The 16,389-nt window shown below is 44.3% G+C and overlaps 1 protein-coding gene across 1 annotated transcript in view; it reads left to right on the top strand.

Moving 5' to 3' along the window:
* The window catches only part of nav3 (neuron navigator 3), a 182,274-nt gene that overhangs the window by 118,357 nt on the left and 47,528 nt on the right, over positions 1-16,389 (top strand). Inside the window, exons 12-13 of the mRNA XM_070929387.1 lie at positions 7,252-7,662; positions 9,575-9,694. Of these exons, the coding sequence (XP_070785488.1) occupies positions 7,252-7,662; positions 9,575-9,694 (531 nt within the window). The remainder of the gene's footprint in view (positions 1-7,251; positions 7,663-9,574; positions 9,695-16,389) is intronic.

The raw sequence follows: 16,389 nt of genomic DNA, 5'->3' as shown, positions 1-16,389 counted from the left end.
ACCCCCAACAGGAACAAGCAAATATGGAAAATGTACAGAATGTAGGAGCCTCTTTTCAAATAGAAGAGCCAGAGCAACCAGGGTTGTATCATCTCATCCAAGAGCTGCAGCTGCATGTAGGCCTGCTTTCAAAAAGGCTATTTTCACACTGAAGTAATGCGTGGCAAGTCAGAAGCTGAGGCATGTTTAACTTCCTCAAAATGCGTCACGGCCAAAACAAAAGACACGCACTTTGAAGAAGACCCACACATGTCACGACCAAACCAGTGAAAAAGTTTCCTTTGTGATCACAGTTTTTATGTCTCAGCACCAATTATCCAAGTCAGTTTCCTTGTGCATCCGTTTGTCCTTGGAAAATAAAAGCAGCGTGGACGTTGATATCCCTGACTCGCGCTGCGCAGTTTATCACGCTGATCAAACAGGGAGATATTATTAATGATGTTCCCTCTTTTACCATGCCGTCTTCTCCTCCTGTGTTTCCTGGATTTAATTTAAAAAGCAGGCGTCACCTTCCTCACCAGCTGGCACACATGTAATGACATTCGGGGAGTTGATGGACAACCAGCACCTTAAACACTGTCCCATCTGTGAGCCATGGGAGAACGTGCAGAATCTAACAGCGTCGAGACCGCGGCTCGGGCCAAGACCAAATGATAACCATTGGTTTACGTCGGCTCCCCAGGCAGTGGCTCCCTGCACGTCTCGCTCCTTCTCCCTCAGTCTATTATTTTGTGTGTTTTGCCCCATTTGCAGAGGAAGATGGTGACCAAGCTGCCGACAGCCATGACAGATGGCAGTCTGTGCGTGTGTGCATGTGTGTGTGTGTGTGTTTTCTGCTTCTTTTTTTTCCCTCAGAGGGAGTCTCAGCCAGGCACGATCAATACCATCGCCATTGTCTTACCACCGCATATTACCCACGGGGTCGGGCTGTGAGGTGTTTGATCCGAGACTACGAATCTCATTCAAATGCATCAGACGCACAAGGACAGTCATCATGAAATGTGTGCAAAATGCATCATCCTACCTCCACGTTAGCGTCGTATACAGCGCACCTGCAAGTGTGTGTGTGTGTGATTAGGCCTAAGATGGCAGCAGCCCCAGTGAAATAGTGTATGGGCTACTGCACAGTTTTCAACCATTTGATTTAATGGAAAACAGGGGAAGTTGGCTCCTGGGTGTGTGCCTGAGTCGGACATGTTTATTTTGTGAATGTAAGGCTAGCCTCAGAGTATGCGTGCCAATTCTGTCCATAACAGAAGCCTGGCCAGGTCCATCCTAATCTCTTCCCTGATAAGAATTGGCTCTAATAGCCATGAAGCGCTCAAGCACCTTAAGTAATTAATCGCTGCTACGCTCGAGCAGACACGACTGTCATATTCATCTTTCCCTGTGCTCTCCGTACCCGCTCATGCTCCGTTCGCGCGGACCGAGTATTCAGACTTCCAGCAGGAGCCGTCAAGACATAGAAATGTAGTCCACAAAAATGTAGCACAGCCGCCACAGTTTCCTCTTTCTTCACAAACGACTAACTACTTGCCACAGATGGAACAAACTGTTGTCGTCATTATTATTATTGAGCCCGTATGTGCCGGTGGAAGTATTCACCTCAGAAGAAATCGAGCTCTATGCGACACTCTGTGAACTAAGAGAGACTTGATCAGATTTTGATCGGTGATTTATAGCTTGAGGAACTGAAGAAGTATTTTGGGGGGTGTTTTTATGCCTTTTATCAATAGCTGACAGTTGAGCGATGACAAGAAACGTCACCCCCAGCATCACACAGCACGCCGCACACAGATGTTTAACTACTCGAGTAGTCCGCACTCCTCCACTGCATTTTTTTTTACACAATATGCTGGAAGGGCAGGTTGTTGCTGTAATCGAGGGTGTGTTTGCTGTTTTAATACTAATGGAGCAGAATAGCTATGTAGGAATATTGACCAGTGCTTTAAAATGGACAATATTACAATTAATTGAACAATTTCTATTAGAATTTCCAGTGAAATGTGGGACATCTGTTACATTTGGATGCCGTTACTTGTCACATGACCAGTGTGAACAACTTGTGCGTGTGTGTGTGTGTGTGGCCATTGCCATTGTGTGGGATTTCTACATTCATTTGGGTGACAAATAACAGGTCTGGTGCCCTTTCTACTATAGGTTTGTATCATTATTAAATTGCGACCAGTCCACAGATTGCCTGGAAGCCGGTGGCAGCTAGCGTTACCTGGTATGACTGACCCAGTTGAAAAAGCCCTATGTGGTTAAGCTACAGTTTCAGAGGCCCTGAAACCGTCTCCCTTTCCCATTGAACTGACCTTGCTGCTTTGACGCTGCAGCCATCATGGGCAGCTCAATTCACATCCACAGCATTCCTCAGATGATCCAGATGCGTTGTTGCCTCCACAGACAGATCTGTATTGATCAAAAAAAAAAAAACACATTTAATTTCCCCCCGCTGTTTCTTTCTTCTATCCCAACAATGAAATATGGTATTGATTGACATTTGAAGGGGAAAGAAACAGCTCCACGTGTGAAAAGATGCTGTGATCTTCAAGGACAAACAGCAAGCAGAAAAAGGGAAATCTCCCCCGCTCTCGCCTCCACCCCGTCTGCTCGGGCCTGAGGGATCCCCGTCTAGTCCCGTGGGGATTCAGCAACCGCCAGATGACATTTTGAACATAATAGCTTTGCGCCGTTGGGTTTGTTTATTTTGTGTTTACATTTGGAGTACAGAGAGAATGGGGCAGGCTAAATTATTCATTGCTCTGGAACTGAGGAGATAGCCGTTGGTCCGACTTGTGAGCATGTGCGGGATTCCGAAGCAAGTGTGCATTTTTTTTCCCCCTTCTTTAATGCACATTTAGCTGACGCTTCAATACCAAGCGATTTGCAATGATTTCCACAGTGCAGTAAAGTCCTGAACTACCAAAAGGACGAGTTCTTACCAGTGATGATGGATCAGAGCCAGAGACACTTTTCAGTCCCTGACAATGTTCTTGTGAGAGCAGTCAGACTGAGTGGAAAAGTGACATGATTCAGCTGCAGGAAGGTAAGACGAGGCGCTTCTTGACAAGATGAGTTTTCAGTCTATGATGGAGGATGGAAAGTGACTTGGCTGTTCTGACTGGAGTGTGTGTGTGTGTGTGTGTGTGTGTGTGTGAAAGATGGTTGCGTTGGCGGTGGGGCGGGGGCGCTTTCTCAGGGTCCAGATTGAAGATCTGCGCTGTGATGGCGGTGAGCAATTGCTCTGAATAGCTCTCAACCTGGTAGAGTTTAACATCTGCCAGTACCAAAGGCAGCCTCACTACTGCTTTCACACACACACACACACACACACATACTGTACGGCTTATATACACAGATTCACACGCTCACAGACACATGCACTGGAGAGCAGTAACTGAGTAAGCCACCAGGCATGTGTTGCTGAGTTACAAAGTGTATGAATTGGATATCTTGATTCTGGAATACATTATGCTGTCAAATACCCAACGATGACGCGTGACCCACCTCGAAATGACTTCCGTGACAACAGAATACATGCTATTTGTGGTGCAATTCATTCTCTATTCATTCTCTTGGTTTTACTTTCATGTTAATATGAACATGCATCCAACTCAATCTCAATGCAATTTTAATTGCAATGGGGTTGTTTCTTTTTTATATTATTGCTCAACAATTTTGAAAGCTCTTTGAATATAGGTACAATTTCCCAACAGCAAAATGAGAAATTACAGATAAATTGACATCATGCCAAAATGGCTGTCTAAGTACGATGGCGTAGTAGAGCCATTGTAGGTTAAAAAAAAAACAGGAAATTACAGAGCCGAAGGAGGGGGGTAATATTCTGAGAAAAAAACGAAAAGTCGTAAATTGGTGAGAAAAAAACTAGGATATTCTCTGGGATTAAAGTGTTACATTTACAAGAAAAAACTAAGGGACCACATCACTTCACTTTGCAAGGTTGGATCTACTTCCGTACGCCGAAAAGTTTTTATTACCCCACAGCCTGTGAACATCACAGTCAAGCAACACTACACCTGTCAAGTCATGATGCAAAATGCTGATTCTTAAGTGTCTGGAATCTCAATGTACTGCTCACTACAGAGTAAAGTATCAAGTGTGCGTTATATAGGGAGTTGGAAATGGGTGAACACAGCCTTTTACTCAGCCTTGTGGTGTGGAGTGCACTCAAGTTGATACCAACTCACAGATGGCTGACGGTGACTTGAGCAGCAGTAGTTTAATCTGAAGAAGAAGAGTCACCGCATCTGGACCCCCTCACTAAATACAGCCTGGAGTCTTATACCACTCAAACTTTTGAGGTGGTGACTTGAAACGTGAATCTCATGTCATTACTAAATGATCATCAGCAGTATAAAAACGTAGACTGGAGGTTTACAATCTTTTCATGAGCTCTCAAAGGTCGCTGCTACTGTTGGCCTTCAAAGGGCAGGTTGGACCTCCGTCTTACATTTTCGTCCAAGCCTACCAATTGGTTTATTTTGGCAGAGAACCTAGTTGTTGCTGCTATTGCACATGTTTGTGTTAGAAACGCTGATCTACGGTCAGGAGCAACCAAACCTCATACATGACATTTGTGGAGAGCCTTTGAAGTGGTGCTGCGGAATTACAGTTTCAGCGTATGAACCTCCACAAGCAATACGTGTTTAACCGTTAAACTCTCAGACCTCATTAGCAGCAGCGAGAGAAAGTTCCAGTGTATTTATATTTAGCATTGCTCAGCAATAACCAATCCCCCTGCTGTCAACATGGATCCTTCTCCTGCTGAGCTCTTGGCTAAACACGAGATAGTCTCCCTCTGTCAGGATTTATTTTGGTTTTGGTTCTGCTGTGTACCAGATAGTGTAATGAAGCAAAGATCGTGAAAAAGCGGCAGGGTTTATGGGAAATGTGGTCTTCATTTTCAATAACAATAACATTCACAATACTTGACACAATGTTTTATTTTTTTTGTAATTGAACATGTGTGTGTTCACATGACGAGTAAAACATATCAGCACCTCTCCTGTACTTGCTGCTCAGCCATATCCTTCAGTTTGCACGCTCCTTTATCTACACACCTACACGCACACATCCTCCCTCCGTTTGTCTGTCTTTCTCCGTTTATTCTCTCTGCCGCCTGGAGATAAAGATAAGCTGATTTAGCACGCTACATTGTGTACGAGCGGTTAAATGATTTTGATTTCCATGCCGTGGCAAATTGATTTCTGTATTTCCATATTCGGCTGCGATCGCTTGTCAGATCAGCAATTGTTGTTTTATTGGGATTGTTTGTTTCGTTCGGATTCCCAGCCCTCTTGACATGTCACTGCGTGTGTGTCTTTGGGCTTGTGTGTGTGTGTGTGTGTGTGTGTGTGTGTGTGTGTGTGTGTGTTATGATCCCAGGAGGTGTTGACAGAGATGTGTTGGGAATATGGCTGGCACCGCTGCCCCTCTCATGTTGGCACTTGGCATCACAGGGGTTCAGCGTTCTGCCCTTTCTCACCCAGCACACACACACACACACACACACACACACACACTCTCAGGGCACAAGGCTGTTTTCACACCTCTCTTACTGCTTAATGTGTGAGACACTGCTTTAAGATGGCATCGCTTTTGTCACCTAATGAAGGCCGGCATACATAGACGGGCATCCAAATAGGTGTTTCATCCCACACAGCTACTGTCCTCCACTTCAACCATCGTCGTCATCATCATCATCATCATCATCATCATCATCATCATCGTCATCAGCCACACTTTTTCCTTAGAATAATGTCTTTAAACTAAACAGAATTCTCCAAAGGCAATATTGCAGCAGCTGTGCAGCAAACATGCAGTAAATTTTGCGTCACTTCATCAAGTCAGTGCTGGCAGACGATGAGTGTATTTACATTAGAATGAATATGCCGTTAATGCTACATTTTAGTGCATTAAATATTTATATTGTGGAAATAGCACTAGCATCTGTGAATCCTTAATCCTTTCTACACTTTTGCTGTATGTGTTAGCCTTGTTTCCATGGCAATATGCATTATACATATATTCATATACAACACAGCATCATTTTGTTTACACAGGGATGTTTGTGACTAGAATGCGCATTAGCAACTTATCCGCACAGAGAGGACACGGAGCAGCTCTCTGGTTTCCTGTCAGGTTTGCTCCGTCTCGTCATGTGAATGCAGTGCACTCTTTTTCCCAGCAGAGAGAGCTCAAGCTAGGTGCCACTGCTGCCATGCTTTGCTCACTGCCTCCAGATCCGCCAAGTTGCAGGGCGCTTGGAGTGTGTGAGAGGCCATGAGTGTATCAGGGGTGTTGACTCACTTGCTGCACTTCTATCATGCAGCTGCAAACATTGGAAAATCAATTAGGATTTTGCTTTTGTTTGTTGCAAAACACAAGATCTCTCTTCCCCTGGATGCATTTTGATCCTACTATTTATTAGCTAATTGTGATATAACAACTTAGAAAACCTGATTGCCTGGAAACCTTTTGACATGGTAGACAGTAAAATGTCAATTGTTTTTGCATTAGCCTTTTTTCTATATTCTTATTGCAAAGTTAATTTCATTCAACAGCTTTTGTTGAATATAACTAATAAATTATTTTTTTCTGACATTTCATATGGTTATGTACTTGCTTCAACCCTGCTGATGGAAATGCACCTGATTCCGATTTTATTTTCTGAGGTTTCTGTAAAACACACTTGATAGTTGGATGGATACATCCTGTAGCTCTCTCTCTCTCTCTCTCTCTCGCTCTCTCCATCTCTATGTGATGCACTGTGATGGTCTGACATATGTTCTCATGGGAGCCTTCACAAGTTAACTCACTGGAAGAAACAGCACTTTAGGAAGGTCACACGCACACACACACACACGCACACACACACACACACACACACACACACACACACACACACAGCAATGTGAGAAGAAACCGCATGTGATTTGAGTGGCACTCAACTGATGTAGACAGCTCTCTACCTAAAATATGACTGATCTTTTCACCTGAGTGATTTGCCCTTCACACAGGAGTGCACTTGGTATGTTGGCTTCAACGTCTGAGACGTGTCATTTTGGTCCATTAGAGGCACTTTTCCCAAAACCTTCTACACTGAGCCTTTACGGAGGGTTAGCAACTGTTGCTGATACTTTCAGTTTTTGCTGTATCATATCAAGACTCAAGAATCAAGAATGAATTCCTGTATTTTCTTTTTCCACACCTCTGTCTCCACAGTACACTAGAAACAACTTTCGACACCACGGTAACCACTGAGGTCAATGGGCGGAGTCTACCAGCCCTCACCACACGCTCCTCCCCTATGGCCTGGCGTCTGGGCCAATCGCAAACCCCGCGTCTCCAGGCAGGCGACGCCCCCTCAATGCCCAGCAGCTACGCTGCGCCCAGGGCGAGCACGACGAGTGCTGGCACCACCACAGGGCGCTACAGCGGGCACTCGGACCCCTCCAGGTTTGTGTACAGTGCCCCCCTGAGGCGAGGAGCAGCGGCAGCAGGGGCGAGGGGGGCGGAGCAGGGGGAGAAGGGAGGAGGAGGGCTGGAAGGAGGGAAGCAGATGGAGGTGGCAGGGTACATGAGTGATGGGGACATCCTAGGGAAGAACGGCCGGATGGATGAGATCACCAGCGGGTAGGATGACTAATACTAAGCATGTTAGCTTACTTACTAATTCTGAGTTCCTGCTTTGAAGGCCCAATCAATAATTTGAGATTATTAATTTACAGTTATATTCACATATATAACTGAAAAGTTTGACTTATAGATGATAAATTAGCATTTTGTGTTTTTCAGCTGATCATACCTGAAAATAGACCCTGAGTTAAAGGTTCCCTGTGAAGTTTTCTTGTAAACAAAAGTTGTGTTTACATGCTATGTTACTCACCAAAACACACTGTGTATCTAACAAACGTGTCTAACAAACATGCTTGCTAGCAGTCTTCCTCTATGTTGGCACATTGCTACATTTCTTGGCGTATTACTGCCACCAGCCGACGATCAGAGGAAAAGCATGAAACCTGACTGCAGGTGTGAATTGTGTCGCCTACATGCTCACACGCATTCACGCAAATCCTCGTGTGTGCATGATACAATCAAAACTGGCGCCCTCTCATAAAAAACGCTTACTCTGTAGCGGTGCTAGCGGCCAAAAACTCCACCTTTCAACTCATAAAATGTAGTCATCTTTCGTGTGTTATGCCTTGTTAGGCCCTTTAGCTAATGTTTAGGTTGGCGAACTATCTAAAGCTAACTGGTGTTAGCATTTTAGTTTGGCAAAGGATTTGGTTTGGTTGAGGTTAGGGCAAGTATTTGGTCATAGATGGGTATCGTCTACCACCTGAACTCATCTTACTTTGTACTGTGCGAAGAATGAAGTTCCAGTTATCCCTCCTACATGCAATCTTTAGAGGTTAAAATTACAAGTATGAATATACCCCTTGAAGAATGCTTGATTTTCAAAATAATCTGGTGTTTCATATATATATAGTCGCTCATGCCAACCAAAAATATTTCAATATTTGAAATGAAACGATCCCGTCGTCGTATCTGTTTGTCGCCTGGCGTCACAGCAAGCATTAAATCAGCATTGATTGCTGTATAAAGGAATACTGTAAACTGTAAACATTTATAGTAATAATTTAGACGTGACGATAAAGGCTTTGAGAGTCTGAGAATTTTTGGCTTAATTACCTTGAAATTGCTTGAAAAAGTGCTTGAATTTTACTCTTAAAAAGCTGTACGAACTCTGAATATCGACCGGCCTTCTACATCATTTATACTGACTAAAATACAACTTTAAAGGCCATTTGTTTTTTTGAAGGATTGTGAATGTCAGTGATACATTTCCATTCCATTCTAAATTCACAGTTAGCTGTGTATTCATGCAGTCACCAAGGCCTCGCCCGTCTTTCTGTGTACATTAATACAAATAGCCTGCTGACATCCACCAAGGCCATCATAGGTTTGTCACGTCACGACAACATGTGTGTGGGCTTCTGACCTTCATTCACTCAATAGCAATAAATGCTTTGAGCAAGTGTGTGTCGGGGGGTGTTGAAAAGGCAATTCACATTCCACGCACACGTGAACACGCGTGAACACTTGGCAGCGATGCACTTAAGATTTCCCCCGAAAAAAGAGTGGCGGGGCCAAGCTGTGAGGGGGGGGATGTTAAGCGAGGAGTGATGGAGTAAAGCATCCGCAGGATTAAAGACGTGTCAGAACAGAAAATGTAACAACACGTCGGGAGGGAAAGGTGATTAGCTGAATTATTAGCTAAATTAGCTCAACACTAATGATCCCCGTGTCCTATCAGCCGTGTCTGATAGCTTTCTGGCAGTAGCCTCAAAATCCTACCATTGACCGACTGCCACATACACACAGACACAGTCTAAACAGTGCTCATTAATCTGTACGTCCATCAAGTCACTGTATTTTCTAATTAAAAACTGTTGCTTTTCATTGATTATCAACAAATGAAAACACTGATTTACTCAGACTGAGGTCGGACATCATCTTCCTCTAATGCGTTCTCCTCTCACAGATACCTGACAGACGGTGGCCTCCATCTGTATGCGCGGAACGCAGGCCGAGCCTCAGACGTGGCGTCTTCTCGGGAAATATCCCAGAGAGGGAGCAAAGAGGTGCAGGGCGACATCGACAGGTAAGGATGGAGTCTGTCAATCAATCACGCGGTGCTGCTGGCTTTGCTGATGTGTGTTTGATAAACAGGGGGTGTGGACCGCAACCCAGGTCTAGCTGAGCTTCCACAGTTTTGAGAGTCATGTAAGGACACACTGGATACATGAAAACACATTGTTTAGTATCCAAATTTGCATGCAGCGTCTACATTTCCCATTCCCGTCTGGGTTTTTGTTATTTAGCTGGTCTTCCTCTCCCGAGCACCCGGCGATGAGTTTGACAGTATTAGCTTCAGTGGCTTTTGTTTGTTGCCTTTCACTTTCAGCTGAAGCCAGGTGGATGTGTGCAAGGGCAAATCCAGCAGACCGAGACTTTGCAGCCAGTGATGCATGTGCGTGAGAAAAGCGGTATACACTGCGGTGAGAACGGCGGAAAGGTTGAAGCCGTGTCAACTTTCCCAAGCAGAAAACTGCAGGCAGACTCTCTCAGAGCCGAATGATTTGAGCTGAGCACCTTGTGACCGCTACCTAGCTAATGTGAGATTAGATTTAGTTTTGTGAAGATTTGAGAGATTATCGTCTCAGGTTCAGTGAGAGATTTGCATAATTTAATTAATGGTAGCCACACATGCTGTCCCCGTGCTCTTGCTTTACCCACGTCCCGAAAGTAGTTTCCATTTACTAACTACTACGTTTATATTTTCATTTAACGTTTCATTTAGCCTGCATACAGGGAGAAGTAGCATTAGTGTTTCATCTAATCAAACGCTTGTACATCTTGTTGTTGTTTTTTTAATGACAACGTGAAAGCTGTGTGCTTTTGTTTTCATTGCAAAATATTTCTTTCTCCCTACACTCGCATAGAGGATTTTGTGAATATCCGCTAATCTCTGTAACAGAGCACTGACATTCCACAGAACAGGGCCTGATTTTATTCACATGGTGTCAGGAGAAGAGATAGGAGCAGAGAAAAAATATAGAGTTGTCGAGGGTAAGATGCGAGAGAGGGGAAAGGATTCAGTACTGAAAAGGGTTAGTAGCTTTCGAACTGCGACAGATGACATGGAACACAGTGTCTGCTTTACATCAAGCATGTCTAGTTTTCTCATGAAATAAACAACATACAAAAAACAAAACATAAAGCCTGAGTAAAAAGTAGGAAATAACTTCATGTCCTTCAGAGGTGATAGTCCGGGCGTCCTCCCTGATGCAGGGACATCCCAGACTAAATGAGGTGAAAAGGAGAGCCGTGCTATCGATTTAAAGCTGTCAAGCTAACGCTGTGATGACAGGCCTTCAGAGAGGCTGCTGAGAATCGACTGATGCACTGTGGCGACTTCAACTTCTGCCAAGACTTTAATGAGTGGCAGTGTTTAGAGGAGTGGGAGGCTCGAAAGGCAATCAGATATGGCTCTCAAGAATTACACAGGCGTTCGTTATAATGCTTTAAATTAGCCACATTATTTGTAGTTGGATGTTAAGACTGTCATGTGGATGCCTGGGACTTCAGTTTAAGGATTCTATTCGAGGATAAGCAAATCAGTCAAATGTGCATGGCTACACGAGGCACATTTAAACAGGATGTTTTCGCTACCTGCATATATAATCCAATTCCCTCACAGGCCAGACGATCCTGCTGTTTCTGTGTTCGTCAAGCCGGTCAGCCGGGGGCGAGTCCGATCATATCTGCGCTCGGCCGAGCGGCAAAACATGCCAGACCTAACCGGAGGTTCAGAGTAGGCGATTAACCTGCCCCCCCTGTCAGTCTCAAGCTGATCGGCCTGTCAGACTTTGACGCTCAGGCGAGGGGATGCATAGGATAAGAATAAATATGAACCCTGTGAACCGTCTCCTCCGTTTGCCAAGCCTTAGCTTCGCCCTGCATGTGTTTTATCTCTGCATTTGAATATTTTGCCTGAAGTGTCTCTCACCTTGCCTTGACATAAATCCTAAAAATTGTAGCTTTTCCCAGCTAAAGCCTTGTGTTAGCTCTTTGGGCCCCGGGGGTGGGCGATGAGGAAATATCGATGCCTGCTTCCCCTTAAGATGAAGCTCCCGATTGGATCAGAATTTGAACTCTGGAACCCTGTTTTCCTCCCTTCCATTTTCCCCTTACAAAACTATATGAATGTACACACACACACACAAAAGTACACATAGCTTTCATGCTTTCCCCCTGCCTCCCTCCGACATGTGTGATTGTCAGAGGCTGAGCTGTCGCTTCCCGCTGACATACGACAAAGCTCAGGGGGGAAATTCATTTCCGAAGCGATTGCTCACCGGGCTTCACACCTCCACCCGGCTTTAGCTCCCTCCGTAGGACAGGATCTGCCTTCCATGATTGGTTCCTTCTTTATCCCAAAGCATCCGTCTTCTCTTCCACCTAACCCCCGTGGCTTTAAGTGAAATGAGTAGCGGATAAGGCCCAAGTCCAAACAATCTGTTCGCTGACTTTGAAGAACTTTTCTTCTCCTCAAATGCGCACATACTGGCATTCTAGGATGTCAACCATGTCTTTCATATTTAGCCATCTTTATGATCCCTGTAAACTAACCAGAATGAACACTTTCAACACATGCTTCTGTAAGGTAGCACATTCTTTCTTGCGTGTCTGCTCAATTGCTGCTTTATATTGGCTCCCAAGAGAAAACGTTGGAGGATTAGAAGGAATAGTGCAGTAAGTAGTTGACTAAAGGGGAAAAGCCTCTTGAACAGGCAGTTCTAATGTATCTTCAGTTGGCGATATTCAGGAGTGATTTCCTGATAAAGGTAGAAGTTAATGTTTTTCTTTGTACTCATTATCGAATGCCTCATTTAAAGGTACATTTCCTTCAATATCTCAGGGAGGGAATATGAAGTTGTTGCACTCAGTTGTAGATTATTATTAGAGATTTTCACAGTCAGAAAAACCTCAACCACACGACGCAACCACGACTGTCTCGTGGCTACACTGCATTCCGACGCTGGTGTGTCCTCTTTTTGTCATTTGGTGCCACTGGTCAGCAGGTGTCACTGATTGTTACCATGGAAACATGGCTCTTAGTTCAGAGTTAGCTGAAGGGGGTAGGGTGGCTAACTTTGTAGGCTCAAAATAACTCAGCCTTTCCTCACATTAGACTAATCTAAGAGCAAACTCAGGACTGACCCAACACTACAGACCGGCCGGAAATATCTTTGTGAAACCGGCCCGTGCTTTGCTGTGGAGAAACAGGTCTTTGTGGTCTTCTTGTAAAATCTACAGTGGTGGGAAAAGTACTCACATCTTTTGCTAAAGTAAAGTAACAATACCACAGTGTAGAAATACTTAAGTAAAAGTCCTGCATTCAAAACATACCTATAAGTATAATAAGTGTAATATTGTAAAGGTGGGGCTAATTTGAAGTACTTTATACACTGCTAGCTTGTGAATCATATTCTAACCTATAACAATACATCATATTTTATGTCAAATAAATAAGTTGTCAAATAAATGTAGTGGAGTAAAAGAAAAGCACTATTTGCCTTTGAGTAGAATTGTAGTAGAAGTATAAAGTAGCAGAAAATGGAAATACTCAAGTACCTCAAAATTGTACTCGAAGTGCAGCACTGTGTCACTCTCCACCACTGACTATATGTTTGTCCCTGCATAGTTGTTGAACTTCTACGAAATGTCCAGGCCTTTAATGTTGATGTTAAGTGAAGCATTTTCTGCTCTCACACACACACACACACACAAGTGTAGCTGCTTTGGAAATAATGCGGGTGTCACGTGAGGTTATCGGTGTGGATATACGTCGCACATGTGTTACACATAATTTGTCGTACTGTGTAACAGAAATGTCACTGTGCATCAACAGCCTACAGTGGCCTTTTACTGATTTCAAACGTTTTTCTAGTCTAGCTGTTTCTCTGCTGGCAACTTGACATAGCTGCATATAGAGTTAGACATTGTTATAGAGAGCAGGGCAGAGGGGTTCAGCTGGGTTCTCACTGAGCAGAACTCTATAATGATTGTGGGGGGGTTTTATCAGTAAAGGAAAGAATTGCTGAATATTAACCCCCCCCCCCCCCCCCATTTCATTTCCTTTCCATTATGGGCAATAATTGGCAAAGTAAACACATGCAACTACACACACACTTTCTAATGCACCACCTCAATCAAGCACACACACACACACACTTGCGCAAGTACACATCCCTCCTCTCCCCAGCTCTCCCGGCACACTGGCAGCAGTAGAGAGAGTTCCTGGAAGGCAGAAAGCGGGAGTCGGTCTGTGTACATAAACCGAGCTCCCACGAGGCTCATTATGCCTCACGCTCCTCTCCGTCCATAACGACTCCCCCGGCTGCCACCCATGGCAGCTTTACCCCCAAACCAACAAGAGCCCCTGAGGAAATCCATCTAAATGACTCATCAGATCGAGACTCGCTGCCAGCAGGTGACAGAGACCATCTGGGGCCGGAACAGTGTGGGCTCGTGTTTGCCGCAGTGAACCTTCTATTATATGTGACTTGGTGTGACTATAGGTGGTGTTAGATACACTGCTCGTCTCCATTTCTTGATGAGACCAGCTATGTGGGTGTCCATGCTCCGCTGTACAGGACGCGATGCATTATGTTCTCGGATGTGGTTTTGCTTGGAAGGTAGAGGGAAAAAGATGAGAACTCAAGGTAGATGTGAGCGTCTTTATCACAGAGCCTGTGCTTTTTACCACCAGCATTCAGGAAACTCAGTGTCATACTTTTGGAGGTGTACAGTAGAATTTCCTGAAACGGACCATCTGCCCCAGAGCAGCCCAACAACATCCCTCTTCTGATCAGTCCATTTATTAAAAACAATGAAGAATTCAGCCCTCGGCTAAAAGCCCCTCTCTAAAAATACCCTCCTGTCATGCAACATAGATGAGCGCATGCTCGCGGCTTTACTGTCAAGAAAAGACGCCCAAGGAGAGTGTTTTGACACCGACAGGCTTCCCGTTCTCAGCAGAGACATGAATAAGTAACAGGGCCTCGCTTTTAGCATCCTGGTGCCTCGTGTGTGTGTGTGTGTGTGTGTATGTGTGTGTGTGTGCGTGTGTGAGTGTGTGTGGCACTGTTCTTTGAGGGCTGGACTGTGGCAGCTGGCTCTGCGTTTTTTTTTGTTATTTGAAGCTTTGGGGGATTGGAGACAAGTTTGTGTGTGTGAATGTGTTGTGGTTTTGTTGTCCATGCTTGACAAAAAGGGAGCTTGTTTGTGTGCTTGTCCTGTACTACATTTTAAGTGTGTGTGTGTGTGTGTGTGTGTGTGTGTGTGTGTGTGTGTGTGCATATGTGTGTTGCTGAGCAGCAGGATCCCGGCTGTCACTCTCCGCAGAGCAGTGACAGTCGTGGTGAAGCCGCACGGCTCGTCAGTGCTGTCGTAAGCAGCGAGGAGATTTGGAAGAGAAGGGTGTTTTTTTTTTGACAAAGCCAGTCGTTATATAAGTTTCTGTGTAGTTCATCTCTGCCAGGGGCGCCGCTTAGGAAGAAAATATCCTCTCTCACGTTGCACCTGTTTCTGCTCTCTAGCTTTCTGAAGCTTTCAGGCACTCGTCAGTCTCTCTTTCTGTCTCTCAGACGTTTGCCCTTTTTTTTCAGTCTTTCCACCTTAACGAAGAGCACACAGGCGCGCAGACTAAACTTAGCAAACTGTGATGCTAATTGGAAGAAGTTTTATCGCCGTTTTGAGTACACAGCTGTGTCTGGCTCTTGTGTGTGTGTGTGTGTGTGTTCATGCAAATGTGCGTCCTCACTTGTGCAGGTGCTTGCATACAGATATATTTCCTCTCAAAACATTGCGGCCCACACAAACACACTAATTAGTTTCTATTCATTCACAGAAGCTCAAGGGAAAGTTTCCTTTTTTTTATTTTTTGGAAGCTAAGTTTTCCTCTCATTTCAACTGTGTCTCCCATTCTGGATGCCGCTCTCTGTATTTATCATAAATCTGAATATTTCTCTTAATTTCCTCCAGGGGAAGCTGATATGCTCATTAATTACTGTGCTCGCTGAATTAATAAGTGAAGTCAAGTAGTTACAGAATGGGCAGTGATGAAATAAAAAGACATCCTGCCCCACTGAATGAAGTTATATTTTCCCCTCCAAGTCTCAAATGTCTGTTTCACTAAGTGTGAGCCACCCGGTCTAGCAATCATGCATCTATTTCGGTCTGAATTCAGCCTTAGATGAATGCCCATTTTTGTCCTTATTTTCACACAACCTCAGTTTTATTTTGTGAAAACCTCCTGTTTTACGTTTGTACTGTGCACGCTTAAATACCCCCCTAATTGTTCCCCGAAATGGGGGATATCCCTCCCCTTATCTGTCGAATAAACATTTCAGTTACGCCACACCAAATGCTAGAATTTCATTTGGGGAAATACGCTGATGGGCTTTCATGCTGAGAGTTAGATGAGAATATTGATATCACTCATAGTGGGAAGCTAAATATGAAGCTACAGCCAGCAGCCAGGTAGTTTAGCTTAGCATAAAGACAGGAAACAGCTAGCCTGGTTCGGTCCAAAGGTAAAACAGAAACAAAATCAGCCAACAAACACCTTGAAAGCAAGATATTATATGTTATATTATACTTGTTATTCCTAATTTCTCGATGCTACTTTTTCTATTCTTGAATGGGAGCACCTGTAACTCGCCAGAAAGTAAATTAGTGTGTTTCGCAAACTATTGAAGTTGAAATCCTTTGTTAGTTTTCACCACACTA

Source organism: Enoplosus armatus, chromosome 22 (assembly GCF_043641665.1).
Source record: "Enoplosus armatus isolate fEnoArm2 chromosome 22, fEnoArm2.hap1, whole genome shotgun sequence".
Taxonomy (NCBI): domain Eukaryota; kingdom Metazoa; phylum Chordata; class Actinopteri; order Centrarchiformes; family Enoplosidae; genus Enoplosus; species Enoplosus armatus.
Note: the sequence above shows the minus strand (reverse complement) of the source record. Positions and strands in the feature narration are given on the sequence as shown.